We start from the raw sequence: 22,931 nt of genomic DNA on the forward strand, positions 1-22,931 counted from the left end.
TTCCCTAGACTGTCTGTCTGAGCAGTCCCGTCTCCCCAAGGAATGCCACAGCCGAAACTGGGTTTTCCCACAAATCCTTTATAGAGTGTATGTTGTGTTATTTGCGTGCATGATTGTGTATAATGCAGTCTTCCATTATGTGTTGTATGGTATGGGGTGAAGTGTTACATCCTGGGCAGCTGTTCACAATGCTGTCATCCAGCCTCTTCTGGTAGCTTAGAAGTGCTGGGTGGTGTCTTCTGCCATTTACCACTCTGGATAACACTGGTACTATGACACAAAGAAGGGAGAAGGCAGGAGATAGGGATGAGTGGAGAATGGCTATGTATGGATGGTAGAGAAGATATTCAAGAAGGGTTGTAGATAGAATACAAAAGTTAAAGTACATACATACATATACCAAGGCTTTTTCCCCCTTACTAGGGAAGTAGCCAAAAAAGGAAAAGGCACAAAATCATTCCCACCCATTCCATCCCTGAAAACACTCCACACCCCTCCACCCTCCCTCCCATCTTAGCACCTCCTAGATGACGGGTCATCCCTGCACCCTGTCCACTGCCCTGGGTCAGAAGCAGTGTCGCAAGACACAGCACATCTACAGCAAGGCCGCTTCATTAAATCGGCGACCCCCCTCTCCGTCCCCCCATATAAAGGGGAGGACGGGGAGAAATCCCTTCGGGCTGCGTCAAAATTTTACTCACACACACTACCTCACCCCCCATCCCCGTCCATTCCACTTCATGCATCACAACATCCTCCACATACAACCATTCTCCATTCACCCCTGTCTTCTGTCCTCTCCCGTCCTTCCTCAACAGACATTTCCCTCTTCCCCAAAGCCCCCTTCACCCCATCCATCCATCTCATTCTAGGACATCCCCTCATGTTCACTCCCTCCACATCTGCCTTCCATACCTCCTTTACTAGTCTTTCTTCACTCATTCTTTCCATGTGTCCAAACCATCCTAATACTCTTTCATCAACCCTATCTCCCAACTCCTTTTCTACCCCTGTTCTCCTCCTCACCTCCTCATTTCTCACTCTATCTAGCCTAGTAACCCCCATCATATTTCTCAGACACTTCATCTCAAACACATTCAAGCTCCTTCTCTCTTCCTCTCTTATGTTCCATGTTTCTGCTCCATACAGTGCTGTTGGCACAATCACTCCTTCATACAGTCTCCTCTTAGCATCCATTCCCAAATTTCTATTCCTCATTACACTTTAAAGTGATCAGCTTTATATGTATTTATTGATTAATATTCATGTTGGACAAATCTGCACTCATTGAGGAATGCTGAGGTTTAACTATCCCTTCTCTCTACTGTTCTTTGTAAATCTCTCCTGTATCACTCTTAGAACATCACCTCCTCTTTTCATGGTACTGTGCTATATGTTATGAAAGGTGACAATGTGGCAAGGTGAGGGGAATGGGGAATCTTTTTTCAGTATTTCATTTTTCTCCCACAAAGAATCAAGGCACTTTTACTTTGTTTTCCTATTAGGTGTAAAAAAAAAAAAAAAAAAAAAAAAAAAAAATCCTTCAAGAAATTACCATGACACTAATGGTTCACAACATAAAATAAAAAGTTAACTCATAGTTTTTCAGGAGCATTTGTCTTCTAAGATATGAAGTTAGGACTAAGGCTCTTACCTGTTCTAAAAGCTCTGGGCTGGCCCAGTTGAGATTGTAGGCTGCCTGTGGAGGGTAAAAGTGGACTGTCTTCTGCCATTTACCACTCTGGATAACACTGGTACTATGACGCAATCCACTCAGAGAACAATGTCCATCTGATCCTATTAGAATGTGACTTCCACGCACAGCCCTGTATGAGTGATAAAGATTCTAAGCAGTGAACTTAATGTGATTATTTTCTAAATGTCAAATGGTAACTTTAAAAATTATATTTTTCCTAATACAAAGTTATTTTACTTAGTGAGGATATACCTCAGGGCTGAATGTTTTGATTTATAGCTTAAGTAGTGTTTGGTGTGTTTTTAGATGAGCTGCAACCAATTACTATTTTTTCCATATGATCAATTTTCACATTCAGGCTTAATTTTTGTTCTATTAGGTGTGAAGCTTGATGCATTACTGTGAACTGTAATACTCCATATACCAGTAGTTCAGATAAAATAGATTATCCCACTTAGCCAAATGCCATATGACACTCTATAGTTTTGCCCATAAATTTTTGTATTTTTCAGACTTTTTACCCATTAATCTGATTAACATACAATTTAATCTCCTTTATGCAAAATATGACTGACCTGTGGATAATAGCCTTACTGTGCAAATAACACAGTCCATGCAAAACATCCCGAACTATAAGCGCTAGATGCTGTTCTGAGAGACCTTCTGGAAAATGTGTAGCCACTAAGTGAGATGCTGACCCAAAGCCTTGGAGAGGCATTAGGATCCAGAGATGATGCTCAGATGTAAATGTAGTCAAGTAGTGTACAATGTTGGGGTGGCGAAGTTGTCGCACAGTACTGATCTCCTCCTGTTAAGGTATAACATATGACATTTTCCAATCTGCTTGAACTTGGATGATCCAGCATGAAAAATGTAACTCAAATAATTTATCAATCAATTTCATAAAAACTAGAGGTAAATACCATTAGCTTATGCCATCTTCACTAGCTCATCTATTTAAAACTTACTAGAGGTTGATCTATTCTACTACAACTTACTCTGATCAGGTCCAACTCTTCTCCGCATTTATCCATATCGTAGATCTTGACTGCAATGTGTAAACAGCTGGGTCGGTGCTTGGCAACCCAGACGCTACCCACCCCCCCACACGATGTTCCAAGGTGGCTGGTGACATCGTAATTTTCGCTGGATGGTTCAAAAGACACCATACTTGGGGAACTGGGGACAAGGGCAATGCTCTCTGTTGTAGAACTTGCCTGTTACAAGTAAAGGAGAAAGGATATAACTTGTTCTAGAAAGTTCTTGGCACAATTCAATCTTTATAATGAATAATCTGTTAACCTTTCATTTCTTTGATCAGAATTATTACCTGGTGCAGATGCTGATACACATTTATGTGAAAAATTCTAATACCAGTTATTTCCTTTGACAAGAATAGTTAAAAGTAAACTTTCACTGTCCAGATAATATGCGAAGAAGGGGACCAATGATGGGCACCTGCTTGTGTTGGTCCTGTAAGAGGATCATCACCCTGCTGCTATCCATTTTCAAAAACCCATCAATCTCCTCACCTTCATCTGGAAGCAGAGCTCTTGAGGTGATGACACTTTATCTTCAGACTGAACCCAAGATTTCTCTCTCTCTCTCCAAACCTGAGCTGTATTTCTTGTACCTTTTCAGACATGGAGAGCTGACAACCTGTGACTACTCCCCTCCTCCTGTTGCTCTTGGCTAATGGCATAGAAACAATTTCACACTAACTCAACAATGACAACAATCCAAAGTTTCTTCCCTGAGAGATCTATGGGAAGACCTGGGAACTGTTGCCAGCCACTGTGGGTCTGTGGGTTTCCAGTCAGTGAAACTCGAGACAATGATTACTATCTTATCATGTCAAGAAAATCAGTTTACTGTATATTTCAAAAATCAACAATACACAATTATGGACCCCCATACAAGTGCCTCTTAAAACAATTGGTTCATAAATTTAATTCGATTAGTGATCCCTCCTACAACATCTCTCTTAAAAGGGATTCCCAACCTATCACCAGTGGGTCTATCCAGTTCCCCAATCCAAAATATAGGGAGAGGACAGGAATGGTTTCCTCACTATAAAGATAAAAAGCAGATATTTTAAATGGATATGGTAAAGAGTAGTAAATAAAACATTGAATATTGGAAGCAAAAAAATGTAGTATGATCAATGAAAAATGTGTGGGAAGGTAAAAAAATGTCAACTAAAGCAACACTGAACATAGATGAATATGTGGTTGAAACCTTGATCGTGATGGAAGTCGGCTGAGAACACCTGGTTCAGTCATAAGGAGGAAGGGTGTGTAATGAAAATACACTGTGGTGTTTGTAAAGTTAATAAAGTTTAACAAGGAAATAATGGGGAAATGTAATGAGAAGGTGCATATAGAGGAATAGATGAACAGGATTCAACTTAAGAGGTATTGGGATATGAAGAGACTGGAAGGGGACAGAGTAATTCAATGTTTCCTCAAAGATAAGTTGTAACCCAGCTGTTGTATTGGTTCCACACACATCAAATTATTGCCACTCATTCTAATTTACAAAATGTGGCCATTTTGACTTATGTACATCTTAATAAAATACTCCTCAAAAATACTTTTTATTGAAAACATGCTTTACATAAGTTGTATGAGAGTTTGAATATTGTGCAGTAGCTTTGAAATTATTATTATTTTTTTTTTTTGCTCAAAGCAGCAAAAGTCCCTCAGTGTTAGTGAAAAATTAGACAACAGTGGAATCATCCCAAAACTGATGAGGCAAGTGTAGACGGAAAAAGGAGAGGAAGACCAAAAACAGGTTAGGAAGAGGAAGTGTTTTGAAAAGTGTGATGAAAAAACACAATGATATAGCAAGACTACTTTGATTTGACATTTCATCCTTACCAGGGCTTTCTCAAAATAGAAAAACAGCTGCTAGCATCACCAAGATACACATCACATCAGACCTCAGCTCTTGTGGGATACATGCCACAAACCTTTATCCTTAACATCCCAAATGATATCCTGGGTAGGAACTTAAGTGCACATCTCTGGCTAACCACACATACTGCTGACTAAAGCTGTGATAATTTTTAGCCACCTGCATCCACTAAACATCCTACATTCCTAAAACCACCCAACAAAGCAACCACTTAAACAAAGTCAACATGCAACACATGATATACATACATATACCAAAAGGCCTTTTCCCTTATACAGTATGTGTGTGTGTGTGTGTATTTACCTAGTTGTATCTTATGGGAAGGGGAGCTATGGTTATGGTGTCCCATCTCTGTATCTCACAGTGTCTAAATTGTTCTTAAATTCATGTATGGTTTTTGCACATAGTATCATTTCATCCAGTTTGTTCCATACATCAACTACTCTATGGGGAAAGCTGTTCTTTTTCAGGTCTCTTCTGTAACTGTCCTTTTTGCACTTCCATGTCCCCTTGTATTTCTTGTATTCCAATTCAGTAAATCTTCTCTATCAAGAATTTCCATTTCTCTCATGATTCTATATATGGTCAACAAGTCTCCTCTTCCTCTTCTTTGTTCCAGGGCCGTTAACTCTAGTTTTAACAATCTCTCTCCATATGACAGTTCTGAAAGTGTGGGGGTCGTCTTCGAAGTTGCTCTTTGGATTTTTTCAATTTTCTTCATATTCTTTTTGGTAATGGGTGACTATAGTGTCGCTGTGTACTCCAGTCTTGGCTTTATTAGTATGACTAGTATTTTCTTCACCATTTCTTCATTCAAGTAAGTAAATGCCCCCTTTATTGATCTAAGCAACTTGTAGGTTTCTCTGACAATTTTGTTTATCTGTTCATCAGGGGACATGTCCTTTGTGATGGTTACTCCCGGGTCTTTTTCAAATCCCACTTTCTTTACTTCCTTTTCACTGATTTTATATTGTCCTGATATCCTGTTTTTAATTTGTCCAAAGTCCACTATACTGTGTTTGTATTTACCTAGTTGTATTCTACAGGAAGGGGATCTATACTTGTGGTGTCCCATCTTTGTATCTTGCAACATCTAGTTTATTCTTAAATTCATGCATGGTGTTTGCACACACTATTGTTTCATCCAGTTTGTTCCTGACATCTGCCAATGTGCGTGGAAAACTTTTTTTTCAGATATCTTCTATAACTATCCTTTTGGAGTTTCTTTTCATGTCCCCTTGTTTTTCTTTTATTCCAATTTTATAAGACTTCTCTATCAAGGACTTCCATGCCTTTCATAATACTATAAATGGTCAACAGATCACCTCTTTCTCTTCCTTGTTCCAGGGTTGGTAGTTCCAGTTCAGACAATCTTTGCTCATATGCCAGTTTTGAAAGTGTTGGGGGCATCTTTGTTGTTGCTCTTTGGATTCTTTCTATTTTCCTTGTATTCTTTTTTGTACTGGGTGTCCATAGTGTCGCTAAATACTCATAATCTTGGTCTTATCAATGTGACTGGTATTTTCTTTACCATTTCCTCATCCAAGTAATTAAAAGCCATCTTTATTGATCTTAACAAATTGTAGGTTTCTCTGACTATTTTGTTTATCTACTTGTCTGGGGGGATATCTTTGGTGATGATTACTCCTAGGTCCTTTTTGGAACCAACTTTCTTTACTGCCTTTGCACCGATTTTATATTGTCCTGATATTCTTTTCTTTTTTTTTACTTTTTCCAAATTCCATTATACTACATTTCTTCATGTGGAAGTCCAGTTCCCACTTCTGACTCCATTCCCAGACCTTGTTCAGATCTCTCTGTAGCGATTCACAATCTTTTTCTGTACTTTCTTTAGTAATTTTGCATCATCTGCAAAGAAGTTCATGTAACATTCTACACCTTCATCCATGTCATTTACATATATAGCTAACATTGGAGTCAGTACTGAACCCTGTGGGACTCCACTTATTTCTTCCCAAGTAGAAATTTGATCTCTGAGCACCACTCTCATTTTTCTTCCATGCAAGAAATCTTCCATCCATTTCAATAGTTTTCCTTGTATACCTCCTGTTGTTTTGAGTTTTCTTAATAATTTTTTGTGTGGTACTTTATCAAACACCTTTTGTAAGTCCAGGAAAGCACAGTCTGCCCATCCATCCCTTTCTTGCATTATATCTATTAACCTTGAATAGAAACAGATCAAATTTGTGGCACATGACCTTCCCTGTCTAAATCCAAATTGTCTTGGATTTAGTATATTGTTCTCCTCCAGATGTTTTGTCTATCTACTTCTGATAACTTTCTCACAAATTTTGGCTATTGTACTTGTATTTACCTAGTTGTATTATACGGGAAGGGAATTATGCTCAGGGTGGCCTGTCTTTGTATCTTTCGGCATCAAATTTATTCTTAAAATCGTGAATAGTATTTGCACACACTGTTTTTTCATCTAAGTTATTCCATATATCCAGCATTCTGTGTGGGAAGCTATTCTTTTTCCTATCTCTTCTATAGTTGTCCTTTTTGAGTTTCTTTTCATGACCTTGTTTTTCCATTGTCATTTTTTAGTAAATCTTTTCTGTGTGTGTGTGTGTGTGTGTCTGTGTGTGTAGCTAAATCAGAACATACACCCACCCTACACCTATCCAAAAGCCCATTACTTTCCCACCCACCACCTCATGGATGACGGTCATCCCAGTCCCCTGTCACACTGGTTGTCAGAAACAATGCAACAAGACACAGCACTTCCATGGGAGGGTTTAACAGCTGGAGCTGGTTTACCCTTGCCATTTCATTATACTGGGACTCTCTCCCTCATCCACTGAAGAAATTTGTGGATCAGTGTGGTGGGAATGTTTGTGAGGTTGGCACCCCAGGCATAAGGGCAAAGGGCACCTGTAGAATGATGCAGGCAAGGCGCTGCCCAATGGGAGTGCGGGCCCGGGGTCAGTGCTTGGTGTGAGAGTAGAATGAAAGATGTGAGGGCGAGAAGTGAAGAGGGAGGAAAGATAGAGGCTGGCTGTGAGGAGGGTACTAATAAAATTATAAGAGTTAATGTGTAGAAATAGGATTAGGGAATAATAGTGAGTAAGAAAAAAGTTAAAAGTGACATTGCCAGCCTGTTTTGCAGCAAGTGTAGATTATCATTAAGGTAAGTGAATTGCTTATTCTAATAATGATAATATAATAAAAAGACACAATTTTCTCAAAGACATCAAATTCCCGATAGACACCACATGGCCTTGCTACTCATATCATACACAAGACTGAAATTGTTATCCTCCAGTGTTCCATTTACATGCAATTCAGACAACAATATACCACATCTTCACTAAAAAATCTCTAGAACTGACTACTGGCCATAACTGACTACTTGGCAGCTGAGGAAATCCAATGAAGCAGACTAAGAACTGTACTTTATAAATTTTTAGCACTCTTATTATTTTCAAAATTGCAAACCATTTGGAAAACACTTTAAAATTTCTTTGATCTCACCACATTTAACCAACCCTCAAAACTATATATATACCAAAAGGCCTCTTACCCCTTACAATGGTGGTACCCAATGCATGCACCTAACCCCCACCTATGCCACACCCATTTGTTGCCCTTTTAAAAATCTCTTAGCTCCTTGTGGATGAAGGGCTATCCCAGCCCTTCTGCCACTGCTTGGGTCAGAAGCAATGCAGTAAGACTTTTGAGCATCAATGACCCTTGAATATTAACCCTCAAAGCACCTACATAAATTATACAAAAGCAAACTGGCAAACCTGTACTCAAGAAATTTATACAAGTCATCAAGACCTCAACTAACAAATGTTCCTGTTCATGGTACTTCTGTTTACTACAGGTATTGAGGCTTCATTGCTCCCTGTTCAGGGGACAGTGAGTCCTCATTATACGGTACATATGCGTTCCAGAAAACCTTACCGCAAATTGAAATTACTGTATACCGAACCCAAGTTACGACTTATGGCAGACGTACCTTCTCCTTGCTCTTTCCTCTTCAAAATAACTAATTCTACCTCCAAAACACGAGCAGATACCGTATCTGTGAATTTTTCTTACCGTAAATAGAATCGAGGGTAATAATTACCAAATAACATAACTGTGAATTTACCAGATAAAGAATTACCATATAAGCAGGACTCACTGTACTTGTTACTGTATTTCTCCATCCTTAATTCCCTGCATGGGGTGCTGACAGCATTCATTTTAAACAGTCAATATTTTTGGGACTTTAGTACCTTTGTGGGCCAGAGTCACTAGTATTCTTTTATGACTGGAGAACAGTCTCCGTTAGAAAAAAAATGATGACCACTTTTAGCTTCTATTACTCATTTCTACAGCTGTAACCATATCTTTTCTGTACCACCTCTATGACTTCACCTCTTTGATGTGATACTGTCACCAGTGATAGAAATATATATATATATATATATATATATATATATATATATATATATATATATATATATATATACATACATATATTTATACATATATATATGATTTGGATGATGGAGAACATAAACACAGGGGAAGGCTCGGAACCCTAAACACTCTAATGTTTCGTTCGCGTAGAACTTCTTCTGAAGAAGTTCTATGTGAACGAAACATTAGAGTGTTTAGGGTTCCGAGCCTTCCCCTGTGTTTATGTTCTCCATCATCCAAATCATATATATATATATATATTATATATATATATATATATATATATATATATATATATATACATATACCAAGGCTTTTTCCCCCTTCCAAGGGAGGTAGCCAAAAAGGGAAAGGCATAAAAACACTCCCACCCATTTCATCCCTAAATACACTCCACACCCCTCCCACCCTCCCTCTCATCTGAGCACCTCCTGGATGACGGGTCATCCCTGCACCCTGCCCACCGCCCTGGGTCAGAAGCAGTGTCGCAAGACACAGCACATCCACAGCAAGGCCGCTTCATTTAATCAGCGACCCCCCCTCTCCGTCCCCCCTTGCATATAAGGAGAGGACGGGGAGAAATCCCTTCGGGCTGCGTCAAAATTTACTCACACATACTACCCCACCCCCCCGCCCATTCCTCCTCATGCAACCACAACATCATCCATATACAACCATTCTCCACTCACCTCTGTCTTCCGTCCTCTCCCTTCCTTCCTCAACAGACATTCCCCTCTTCCCCAAAGCCCCCTTCACCCCATCCATCCACCTCATCCTAGGACGTCCCCTCATGTTCACTCCCTCCACATCTGCCTTCCATACCTCTTTTACTAGTCTTTCTTCACTCATTCTTTCCATGTGTCCAAACCATCCTAATATTCTTTCATCAACCCTATCTCCCGAATCCTTTTTCACCCCTGTTCTCCTCCTCACCTCCTCATTTCTCACTCTATCCAGCCTAGTAACCCCCACCATACTTCTCAGACACCTATATATTATATATATATATATATATATGACAACTAATACCAGTCAGAGCAGTAGAAAAGACTGGAGATGGGTTGTCTACAGTACATATTTCCACTACTAACTGCAGTCCTCTTCAAGGACTGAAAAAGACTGCAGTTAGGAGTCAAAATGTATAGACAACCCGTCTCCAGTCTTTTCTTCTGCTCCGACTATCGTATTTGTTGTGATTTATAAATGTACTAATACATTTCTCATCAGTGACATATATTATTATATATATATATATATATATATATATATATATATATATATATATACACACATATATATACATATATATAAATTCAGTTTAACATCACAAACTTCCCCTATCAGTAAGCTAGGACAGTGCTTCTTACAAAAGACTTTGTAGCATAGAATTTATCAAACAATGCCCTTGGTCCAACTTGCTGGTAGCAAGGCTTGAATTGCCATCACCTCATCCTTTGCCATAAGTAGCGATGTTCTAACCCACTCAGCCAGCGAGCAGCTATATCTATATATATATATATATATATATATATATATATATATATATATACATATATATATATATATATATATATATATATATAAAATAATTCCGACTGTTGTCCCAGGATTTGAACTGGGCTTGTGATATCTCACTGCCATCGCCTTACCGACTGAGCTACTGACCCTATAAATTTCTCCAACATGGAAGTTAATCTACTTCCCGAGGAACTATGTTGACTGCTAACTGCCATCCATGCTTATTTCCTTGGGGCTTAGTTCTTTGGGAAGTAGATTAACTTCCAAGTTGGAGAATTTTATAGGGTCAGTAGCTCAGTCGGTAAGGCAATGGCAGCGAGATTTAACAAACCCGGTTCGAATCCGGGGACGACAGTCGGAATTATTTGATTGACATCACTGTCACTGGTGATTCTATTCAGATATACACACATACATATATACATACACAACCGTATATATACCCCTCAACAAAAGAAGAAAATAGGGGGGTGTAGGACATTGGTCTGATAACTCAAATTCCACATATTTACTGATATTTAATTCAGACTTACCAAAGACTGTGAGGATGGTTTCCTGATATGCCATGGGGAACTTAGGAGTTTATTCTCCGTTATTGGATTTTGCCCAGTACCTCCTAATTCCACATTCATGAATTGGTACTACATTAACCCTCTTCCAATCTTGTGACACTATTCCTTCTTTTAATGAACATACTGTGAATTTTGTCTGCCAGTTCTTCCATACATTCTTTAGGTATTCAGTTTATGATCCCATTAAATCTTGAAGCTATTCTCGCATCCAATGATCCCAATAATTGTACACTTATATATCCTAAACCCAAATTTTTTCTCACTTTGCCTTTCTCTAACAAACTGCTCTTCTGTGTGAAGACAGATTTACCACTCATAAGCCTGTAAAACAGTTCTGTTTAATTTTTGTATTTACCTACAATATCCCTTTCAATACTTCCTTCCTCTTTGCCGGTTCTTGTGTACAGCTCTAGGTTGTTTCTTTGCTTCCTTTGTTCTAATGGTTCTTCTCTTCTTCATTTTCCCTAAGCCACATTTCATGTGTGTGTGTGTGTATATATATATATATACATATATATATATATATATATATATATATACACATATATTCTAACAACCACAATGTACTTTAATTCTAAGCCATCAAAGTCCAGCATGCTGAAATTTAAATGTGGTACTGCCCAGGACTGAAACCCGGCATCCTCATGACAAGGGCGGCAGTGACTTACCAACTAGGCTATCAAGATAGATAGATATATATATATATATATATATATATATATATATATATATATATATATATATATATATATATACAGTACTGGTGGTGGTGGAAGGCCCCAGTGCTGCTCTAAGATTCATTTTTGAATGATTACTGGGGTTGGAAATGTTACTAAGTGGCTGTTTATCATTATATGGGGTACCTTCTTCTGTTGTTGTGGTCAAGTTCAAAAGAGGGCCTTGGACGGAGGGGTCATGACACACCTACTTCCTCACCAAGACAATGACTAATGTGATTAATTCTTAGCTAGCTGATATCCGCCCCTTCCCCACTCACTGTATTTATTTACCAATTAGGTAAATAAATACATATGTATACATATATTCTTCTTTTACCATCTACTTTGCCCAGTAACAATCCCATCCTACTGTAGCTGCTTTTCCAATTACTTAACTTTTCCATTTCCTATCCTCACTCTCTCACACATACCTCTCAATTTCTGCATACTTTCCACAGCCTTTATTAGTTTCTCCCTTACCCTATTTTCTACATTACTTCTCTCACCCCTATATACTTTCTACAAATCTGTGAATACCATGTACATTTCCTTTCCACTATCCATGTATTCTACAGTTGTTTGCTATATAGTAAACATCTGGTAATTTACATCCTTTCCCTCTTTTGAATTTTCATTATTTCTTACCTTTCTTCTTACCATTTACCTGCTCTATTAGATTCTACAATACATTTTCCCTGGGATGATGAGTGTTGTGGCCTAGTGGACTAGTATCACATCTCGAGGCATGAAGTCAGAGGTTTTGAATCGCCAGGAGTCAGCATGTGACATTAATAAAAGCATACTTTATCAAATCCCTGAACCTTGATAAAGATCTTATGCCTAACAACCTTACAAAGTGGTAGGTGAGGAGCCAATGCCAGGAGGTGCATAGCTGTGGCCAAAGCTGTCACCTCTGCCCCAAGTGCTTGGACTGCTGGGGCAGGCAACAGTCACTGTTGGGAATCGGAGAGGAGTGTGGGATTTGAGCCCGAAACTTTTGATTATGCCACCATGTACATTGCAGAATGGGAAATGCCTTAAATGTTGGAAAAAAAAAAAAAATTATAATATATATATATACATATATATATATATATATATATATATATATATATACATACATACATATATATAATATATATATATATATATATATATGATATTTTTTATGACAGTCACATGCAGGATTCGAACCCACTGCTTTCGGCCACCCATAAGATTACCTTCACAGTGTCTTTAACCACTCGGCCACAAAGACTGTATAGCCTCTGTGGCCGAGTGGTTAAAGACACTGTGAAGGTAATCTTACGGGTGGCCATACAGAGTCTCTGTGGCCGAGTGGTTAAAGACTCTGTGAAGGTAATCTTACGGGTGGCCGAAAGCAGTGGGTTTGAATCCTGCATGTGACTCACATAAAACATACATACATACATATACCAAGGCTTTTTCCCCCTTACAATGGGGCGAGCCAAAAAGAAAGACATAAAATCATTCCCACCCGTTCCATCCCTGAATACACTCCACACCCCTCCACCCTCCCTCTTATCTTAGCACCTCCTGAAATGACAGGTCATCCCTGCACCTTGTCCACTGCCCTGGGTCAGAAGCAGTGTCACAAGACACAGCACATCCACATAAAAAAATTAGATTAATGTCGCTGTCACTAGCGAATTTCTTTTGTATGTATGTAATGTGCATATTATATATATATATATATATGCATATCCACATTATAAGAGTGTCAATACAAATATACAAATATTTATTAACATATTCATATACTTACATAAAGTCATAATTACACATAGGTGTGAAATATCTCACACTAATTCCACTACCCTACTACTCTAATTTACAAGAAGTCATCAGCTGTAATCTAGACTTAAAGCATTTAATTATGGGATTATATAAAAACTAATTACTACAAAAGCCTGGTTATTTAGCAGCAATCCCAAATTGTTGGATCAATTCTAAATGTTAAAGGATGTGTGTCATGATTTTTATAAATAACAAGGCCTCTCATCTATGGTAACAAAACTCCCTTTTATATGCAAATTATCTGCACAGAATATCTACTTTCATACATTCTAAAAAAAAAAAGAAAGAAAAAAAAAGTTAAGAACACACATATTTCAGTGTAACAATCACATTATACAACTGGTATATCCTCTGACAGTCTTGAATTTACTTCATACTATGGCTTTCTTAAATATCTTCAACTATTACATACTTCCTATCACCAATTGCTATTTCACAGTATGAATATATAAAGTGCATCCAGTAATAATATTCATCTTTACTATTCTAAAAGATACATGATATATTAAGCAAGACATTATTCATTCTTATCTAGTTCTACTCATAAAGCACAATAAAGAAGATAAGTAAGAAACAAGTTCCTGAATAATCATACAAATGGAGTGATGTCCAACTCCAGTCCTAAGACTTCAGTTTGCCGTCCCAGCTCACGAAGTGTTATCAAAATTACTCATACACAATGGCAGTGGTTGCAAAGAAACCTTTAAGGCAAATTATGCATTTGGAGCCAAACTCCTCAACTATTCAATTAAAATGTTCATTACAAATATACAAACCATGCAAAACAAAAGGTTTTCTGGTTATACGTCGATTACGCAATTGAGGCCAACATCTACAGTATTTTCATATATCTGGTATGGAAGGTCATACAACTGCAAAACATTACCAGTTTCAATTACCAATAAACAAATGAGCTATCTTTTAAATTTTTATATCTTATATCTTGACTTTTACCTCAAATTCACTGCCCTGTAATATACAGGGCAATGCTTTAATTTGCAGCTGTATACAGTATGTTGCTCTGGGCATTTTTTCTAACTTTGGAAATACTGCATGTTACTGTATCTATGTAGGAATATTCTGTACTATGTGATATAACTTCACAAAATACTGTAACCTACATTCAGTTACAAAAGATCCTTTGACATCAAATCTGAACATGATCATTTTTTTTATTGCCAAGGTCATTTAAACTTAATGTAGGGAGTATTGCACTGAAGTCCATACAGAATATTCTGAAAAAAGCTAATTCAGGTTTTAATAGTGTATGACCCATACTATAAGACAGAAAAATAAGATGTCAGCCACTTTTCTGAATTCAACTACTAAAAACTATATAAAAAATACATGGAGGCATATTACATCTTCATATCAATTCCCATATACTCTTGAAAATTATTAGAATTGAAAGAACACATACATACATGAAGAATTCCTAATTCAACAATAACATAACAAGGAATGAATTGACACTTAAATTTTCCGAGAGCAAATTTCAATTTTGTTTCATCAGACTAAAACTGTGATACCAGGTACAGATAAGATACATACGTACAGGGAAAATTCAAAATTCTCTATGTTAAGGAGTACTAAAGTATTACTGCTTCTATAATCAGTAATAGACATAGCTCCAAATTCTATAACAAATGAAGATACAAGGAACACTACTACAACAACCATAATGAATACATCTTTATGTAGACAGTAACAAAGATACAACTGTAAATTCAAACAAGCTGAAACAATCCATTAACTTGTATAATTTCCGACATACTTTACAGATGTGCTCCATTACAACATGCATCTACATGCGAGCCACATACAAAGCTGGAGAAATTTATATCTTCTACGGGATGCAAGTGCTGTGCACAAATGGATAAATATAATATTCATGTTCTGCAGCTCAGAGCTTTCATGGTTCGTTGGTGTGAATAGGAGGCAGGATATTGGATGTTGAGTAGACTAATCATCTACCTGAATGGATAGTTTATAGGATGACCAATCAGGGAAGGTTAATGACCCCCCCCTCCTAAAAAATATTGAGAGTAAAATATAGAACAAAGGAGGGGGTAAACTGGATAGGGGAACAAAAGGGTCTGGATGGGAATCCTGGATGTAAATAAAGAAAAAAAGAAAATAAACACAAGTAGAAAACAACTTTGGGAAGATGCTAATCAACAAAGGAAGCTAACTGCAGACTGCATCAGACAGCATGACAACTCATATAAAAGTAACTAATCTTGGAATAAAATATGGTCAGAGGACTACAAACCTTAGGGTAGCCTATTAAGAACAGGAGAGAGAGAGATAAGAGAGATGAGAGAGAAGAGGGAGAGAGAGAGATGAGAGAGGAGAAAAAAGGAGAGAACAAGAGAGAAGTGGGATAGAGAGAGAAAGATAAGTGGGAGAGAGAGAGAGAGAAAGAGAGAAGTGGGAGAGAGAAAGAGAGAGACAGAGAGGAAAAAGAAGAGAGAAGAGGGAGGGAGAGAGAGAGAAGAGAAGAGAGAGTAAATGAAATTGAGGGTCACTAAAGGGGATGGATAGTTGGCTAGAGCAGGATCATAGGACAAAACAGTACTGTGTTTCCAATCAAACCCATCTGAGAACATGAAGAGCCTTTGAGTCAAGAAGAGCAGATGAGTGTTGGATGGTGAGGCTTACGAGGGGTCGGTAGGAGGAGACGACAGCACCGCCATGAGACGCACGGCCGCCACAATCCGGGGAGTCGAGGGCAGCCAGGCGGGAACACGAACACGGACACTCAAGGCACGACATGACACCGCATTACACTAACCATGGTTGGAGTAAGGCTTCACACAACTGCCCCCACGTGCCTCTGTGAGGGTGGCACCCGAGAGCGCAGTCGCAGGGATGCAACGACATAACCCATCAGTCAGTTCCTGGGTGGTTTCTCCCACTGCCACACCAAAGATGGAGGTGCGGTCTGCCTACACACAGAAGGGCCCAGCTATCTTAACCAGTTATAAAGGAAAATGTTCCCTGATTCTAATTTTAAAGATTAGCTCTCTTGGGACACAGCTAAAGGTAACTGTTCCTACAAATAAGGAGTGATAAAGTTAATAAAAAAAATTTAATTCAAATTATTTATAGGATTATAAAGTTCAATTCCTTGATTATATAAGGAAAGATAGAGATAAACATGTCCATTTAAAAGAATACAAGTAAATTTGTATTAATGCCTAATTAGTAATGTTGAGGAAATTTCATAACTAAAATGTCTACATTCTGAGAACAAAGTAACATGCATTTTATATTTTTCAATTTTAAAGACCATTCTTCACTAATACTGCTGGAGTGACGAAAAACAGACAATGAATTCAAGGTACATTATAACTTTTACATATGAAATGCATTGGCATTCATATAAAAGAAGATTCCATAGATTTATTATGTTAAATATACATCTAACATAAATGATGTTTATATGTCTACAAAAGCATTGTGATCCACTGTCCTTTCTCTAAAATCACCAATTTAGGAGATTCCCATAATCATAACCATCTTAGAATTTCCTCTTCTTTAATTGATCCAATGGGTGAGCTAGTTTTCATGATCTAGATTCTAGACCATGTAATTCAGCAGCCAACTAGTAATCCTAATCACCTTGGAGAAAGACCTAAGCTTTTCTATCTACCGACTTGATCATAGCCTATCACTAGTTTGCTGGTTCCATAAAGCCCGAGACACCAATATAAAATGTTATGGAAAATTTAAGATTCCTTGAATATTTATGAGCCACATTGATATGTAATCCAGTATCTCACCAGTGTTTTTGTTCATTTGTAAGATGATTTTTTTCTTATTTTTACATGATTCTAAGGAATAATGATATCAACTGTGCTTATCTTTTCTCTTCAAGCTCCATTGAAAATATATTCAGTCTGAATTATATATAAAAAAATAAAATGTGTCTTATGTAAATGTATTGGCATGCCTTTCTGTTGGTATTATGTTTCCAAATGATGGATTTTTTTCTGTCCTAATTATTAAGTTTCAATAAATATTTAATTTCATTATTACATGGTTCCATTACAATCCGGGATATTCTCACCTTGGTAAAATCACACAGGAATGTAAAGTCTCAGATACATATATATATATATATATATATATATATACACACGCTCCTCTACTTACGTTCATTCGTTTTACGTTTTTTAAGTTTTACGTTTGAACTGACTGTAAAAAAAAAATTGTAGTTTTTTTGTGAATTTTTTAGTTTAGCGCGCTCCGTAGCACGAGACGTTCAAACGATACTTACGCATGACACTGCGTCCATTGTTTACATGGCACAAACGACAGACTGAACGTACCTTGCCTCCTCCTCCTCCACCATCTCACTTTATGTTGCTTGAATTTAATTTATTTGAAATCAATGTTATTATTTTACAATGTCATGTTTATAATTAATGATTTAGGGGTGTTTTATAAGATACGGTAATAGAATTTATGGATGCATAGTACAGTATGAACGGTCATACATTACTGGAACGTACAGTAACAACTTACATTCATTTTCACGTTACGTTTGGCCGTTCGGAACGTAACTAAAACGTAAGTTGAGGAGCGTCTGTATATATATATATATTTGTAACCTCCTGAAGGGGGTGAATTTTCATTCCATTTGAATGTGCTGTCTACCATCACAGCATTATAGGCAGAGTTAGTCTTCCTGCCAGAAACCAACAAGCTCAGTTGTTGTCTTACCACTGTGGGGAAGGATTTGTGCTGCAAGTGTCTCGTGTGTCCCTACCTTTCAACCCCCACTGCTGTCTCTTCTAACACCCCCCCACCCATGTTGTGAATATGGGCTCTAGTAAGGATTTATCACAGGAAACTATTGCCCAGAGTGTAGCCTTAAAGAAATCTGGTCATACAATAAAGAAAATAGCTGAACAGGTTGGCATGTGTTCACGAAGTGTTACAACACTGGATTGCCAAGTTTCAGCATGAGGGTGGCCTCTCCACTCCCACTCAGAAAAAAGAGGCCTGGAAAGGCACTGGAGACCAGTAAAAAGACAACTGTAGAATGTCAGGTTGAGTCTAATCCATGATGGAGTGCAAGGGAAAAAAAAAAAAAAAAGTAACCCACAAATGTTTGGCTAGGTGTCAGTCTAAACTGTGAATCATAGGATTGCGGCACTTGGGTACACTAGTTACCAACCCAAATAAGCCTCTTCCCACCCTTAAACAGAGGTTATTTCCTTTGTTGTATGACTGGAATTCTTTAGGGTTAGGATCTGAGAAATGGTTTCTTGTGATAAATCCTTACTACAGCTCATATTTACAATACAGGGGAGGGGGAGAGAGGCAGCGGTGTGGGTAGAAGCGGCAGGGACACATGGGACATTTGTGGCACAAATCCTCCTCCCACAGTAGTGAGACAATAACTGAACATGTTGGTTTTAGGTGGAATGAATAGCTTTGCCCAATAAGCTAAAATGATAGGCAGCACATTCAAATGGCACAAAAATTCACCCCACTGATGGGTGTTTGCATTTTCAACATTGCACTGGTCCACAGCGACCCTGGGGACCATTCCTATGTTGAGCACTGTATATATATATATATATATGCACACATATATACATGAAATTGTATCCATGTTTAAACATCACTGATAGGTGTTTCATTTATCCAATACAGCAGATTGCAACATTTTGGGGGCTACAATATGACCATTTTCCTCAATTTAATTTGGACAAACCCTAGAATGTTTGTTCAATCTGCTAGGTAGTCTATGAAGTAGTTATGATCTGAGGACCTTCCATATCAAAGTATACCTATCCTTCTAGTTTGGCTATCACCATGCTATTTGATTCCCACCAAATTTAAGGCACCCCTTTAGTAGGGCAGGGGTTGAATTATCTTATTTAACTAATTTAATAAGAAAGATGATTAAAGTGTTCATTCTTGCTCCCATTTTCATCTCATTCAGCTTTATGGCACCCATTTTGGTGGAATGGGGTTAAGACATCTATTGCTTATTCTCTTTGTATAGTTTCATTTCTATGCCACTGTTATGAACACATTAAATTTCACATCTGAACATGATTTTGGGTATTTGTATGATGCTAAGGGGTACAGTCATTCTAAAGTTCTACTTATCACTTTTATAGGGACTGGCATGACAGAGGACTTTTTCTTTTTTCTGCCAGATTCTTGGTAAGTCAAGACTTTAAATTCTGTTCTCCTTCACAAGATCATTCAGTAATAGGATTTTTTTATCCTCTATAAAAATCTTTAATTTGTGAAAATAATCACCATCATCATAATTTACAAGTAAAAAATATAATCTATGACAATCATAATACTATTTACTATCTAAGACTAGGCTAACAAAACCCTATGAGAGCAAAGACATGAATACTGTATCACTAGATTTTTGCAAATTGTCTATCTTTATTATGTTGCACTTAACAGTGCATTTGACAGATGTGTAATTGCTCCTAATTAGGCATATACATACTTATATACATCATAAGCACAAATGTCATTCATATGGCAGTTTCAAGTGGCATCTTTTTAAATGTTATAATCTAAAGTTAGAACCCAGGACACTCTTCAATGAGCCAGTGAACATGATTTTTTACAATGCAGAGTAGTGACAACATTGACAGACCCTTACCAACTTTATTATCTATATCTTAGCTCACTTGCTTCATGTTTTCAAAGCATTATTTCCAAGCTTAGGTATCATTTTCATCATAAGAAAGTATTTTAAATCATGCCAGTCTCACTAAAAACTAGCTTTCACTTGGCTTCTGACAAATATAAAAATAAAACTTGTCAATTAACCTTTGCTTGCTACTCTGAATTGCACCTGTCTGCTTTCATTTGGTATGACTTTAATATTTTGTAATGAAATTATTATTGCCTTTGATTAAAAGCTTTATTAGATGGTGGCAATTGAAAACCTGGGTTAAGAACATGAGGGGGATCCACTGTGCTATAACCACAACTGGGTAACAGATGTCAAACTGGAGGTAATTTCAAGATACGTCTGACCCACTTAGAACACAGGGTTCCTCTAAAGCTATATAAAATTACCTGGCCTTAGTCAAAACAAAATCATTATCTAAGTAACAACATGAGGGCATCCTAAACAATACAATGGGTGGATGGTAGTTGGGAGATTTTTGTTGGTTGTTTAATACTGAAACTGGCAACTGCAAAGAGGGTATCATCCTTATTGTATACATGCATATTTACCCTAGTGACATGTACCCACAAATAATCTCTCTTAGGACATGAAAAGTAAATGACCAATCTATTTTATCACCAAAAGTTCAAATCACCATTAAATATACAGTGTTGGTAATTTATTTTGATGTAAGAGTTGTCCATATTGACTGGTACAAGGTAAGGGTAAAAAGAAATAACACATTAAAAACCTGAGCTAAGAACACATTATTTAAGTCTTCCTCAGTATCTGTGAAGAAGGGTGTGTATATCAAAAATGTTAATGTTAAAACTCTGCAATCTTTCTCCTGTGTTCTTTCCTTGTACACCTACATAATTTTGTAGTAAAACGGGATAAAAACATCCGCACACATTCAGATCACTGAACAAGCCTTTAAAAGTCAGACTACAAATCTCAATACTCCAAAAACAGCCACCACAAACGAGTTTTACAGTAAAATAAAAAACCCTCCCACACCTGATAAGAACTATGCTGACATGTTTGTGCTCTGGACACTATCCAGCATTAAAACAATACAAACACAGAATAATCCTGGCCACAAATTCAATCTGCCCCAGATGCAACCGCCACACACAGAACACCTTATACTACAATGCCCCACAATTACGACCCCTAAATAATAACACAACATATATTCCTTGAATGACTTGTGAACTTACCCAGAGACTGTTGCCAATTAACTGATGGCCACATGTCTTCTGCAAGAGAAACCAGGGGTAATAGATTGACTGACTAGCATGGGATCCATTAATCAATCCATTGCCCCAGGTTTCTCTTGCAGGAGATGCACAGCTCCCAGGTACCTAGCAATGGCAACCGGACAGGCTCACAGGACACTCATAGAAGAAATAGTGTGTTGTTGTCCAGGAATAGTGTGGGGCAGTGTTGAATGAGGTGCTCATTGCCCTCTATGTGATGGCTGGATCTAAGACAGTTTTATTTTGTGGACAGGTCTATTCGATGCTGGTACTGTCATACTGCTGTATGATGAACACAAGTATGCTAGTATGGTTCTTGCTTCTCTTGAGATGGATTTTTTCTATGGAAGTGATGGGGCCCAATGGTTGGGGGTTGATGGAGTAGTGAATTTGGTGGTTCGTCTTAAAAAAGCCTGTTTTGTGATCTGGGTGTGAATGTGTTTTTGTGAGGCTGTATTGTAAAGTATAGGTGAGAGGCTGTTGTATGTTTGAATATTATGCTGTTTGCACACTTCTCGTGTTACATTCAGCTGGTTGTGCTTGGGTGATGTAACAAGATGGATAAGGTTGAGGGCCCTAACACAGAACCAAGTTCCTATCATTTTTGTAATTCCTTTGGGGAGGATTTTGGTTTCTGAGTGTAGGAGTTTTATCGGGGTGGTTTTGGTGTATCCTGTTTTTATTCTATTGTGGCATGGGAGGGGTGGTGAATAATTTATGTTATTGGATGATGCCCAGTCTGTAGCCACATCTGGTAGGCAAATGGGCAGGACTGTCATCAAGCAGATATTATGGGAAATTGTTTCATTAGCATATATAATATCAAAATTACTTTCTTTTTTCAGCCTGCCTGCCTTACCGTACAATTTTGCCAATTACTAAGAAACTGACTCCAATAACTGCCATCCTCCATATTATTCAGGTTTATCCTTTAGTGTCTGCTAACTGGCTAGTTTAGTTTCTCATATTACCAATACATAATCAAATCTTAACATCACCTCCAAATATAATTTTCCATTTAAAAATTATCCCTGTTTTGCCATTCCATCTTTTGCTAAAAGAAAGAACTATTGTCTAGGTTTTTACAACAGGATCTAAACCATAGTTGTAGCTATACAGCACTGGTGAGAATGGTGCAGTTTATCAATGGCTCAGGAATTTAGTTTGGCAAGGAGATTACTCCATGTTACCTGGTGTATATTACGGCGAGTCTTGTGCAGTGTCTGTATTTGTCTATGACAGAATAAACATGCTGGATTAGAAACTTATAATGTAAACTGATAGAATAGTGAGTTGGATTACAATAGAAAAGGTTAGGTGAGGCCTTATATCACA

The 22,931-nt window shown here is 37.6% G+C and overlaps 1 protein-coding gene across 6 annotated transcripts in view; it reads right to left on the reverse strand.

Annotated features, from left to right (window-relative positions):
* The window catches only part of Stlk (Ste20-like kinase), a 32,702-nt gene that overhangs the window by 8,633 nt on the left and 1,138 nt on the right, over positions 1 to 22,931 (reverse strand). For 2 of the 6 annotated variants that reach the window (XM_076206630.1, XM_076206629.1), the window contains exons 1-4: positions 16,269 to 16,450; positions 2,695 to 2,913; positions 2,272 to 2,504; positions 1,655 to 1,826 (exon numbers count right to left, since the gene is read on the reverse strand). In XM_076206630.1, the coding sequence (XP_076062745.1) occupies positions 1,655 to 1,826; positions 2,272 to 2,504; positions 2,695 to 2,913; positions 16,269 to 16,448 (804 nt within the window). In that variant the 5' untranslated portion in view covers positions 16,449 to 16,450. Of the gene's footprint in view, positions 1 to 1,654; positions 1,827 to 2,271; positions 2,505 to 2,694; positions 2,914 to 16,268; positions 16,622 to 22,931 lie in introns of those variants that run through there. The other 4 variants (XM_076206633.1, XM_076206634.1, XM_076206632.1 and 1 more) reach the window with 3 other exon arrangements.

Source organism: Oratosquilla oratoria, chromosome 23, assembly GCF_046742065.1.
Source record: "Oratosquilla oratoria isolate Oo_2021 chromosome 23, ASM4674206v1, whole genome shotgun sequence".
Taxonomy (NCBI): domain Eukaryota; kingdom Metazoa; phylum Arthropoda; class Malacostraca; order Stomatopoda; family Squillidae; genus Oratosquilla; species Oratosquilla oratoria.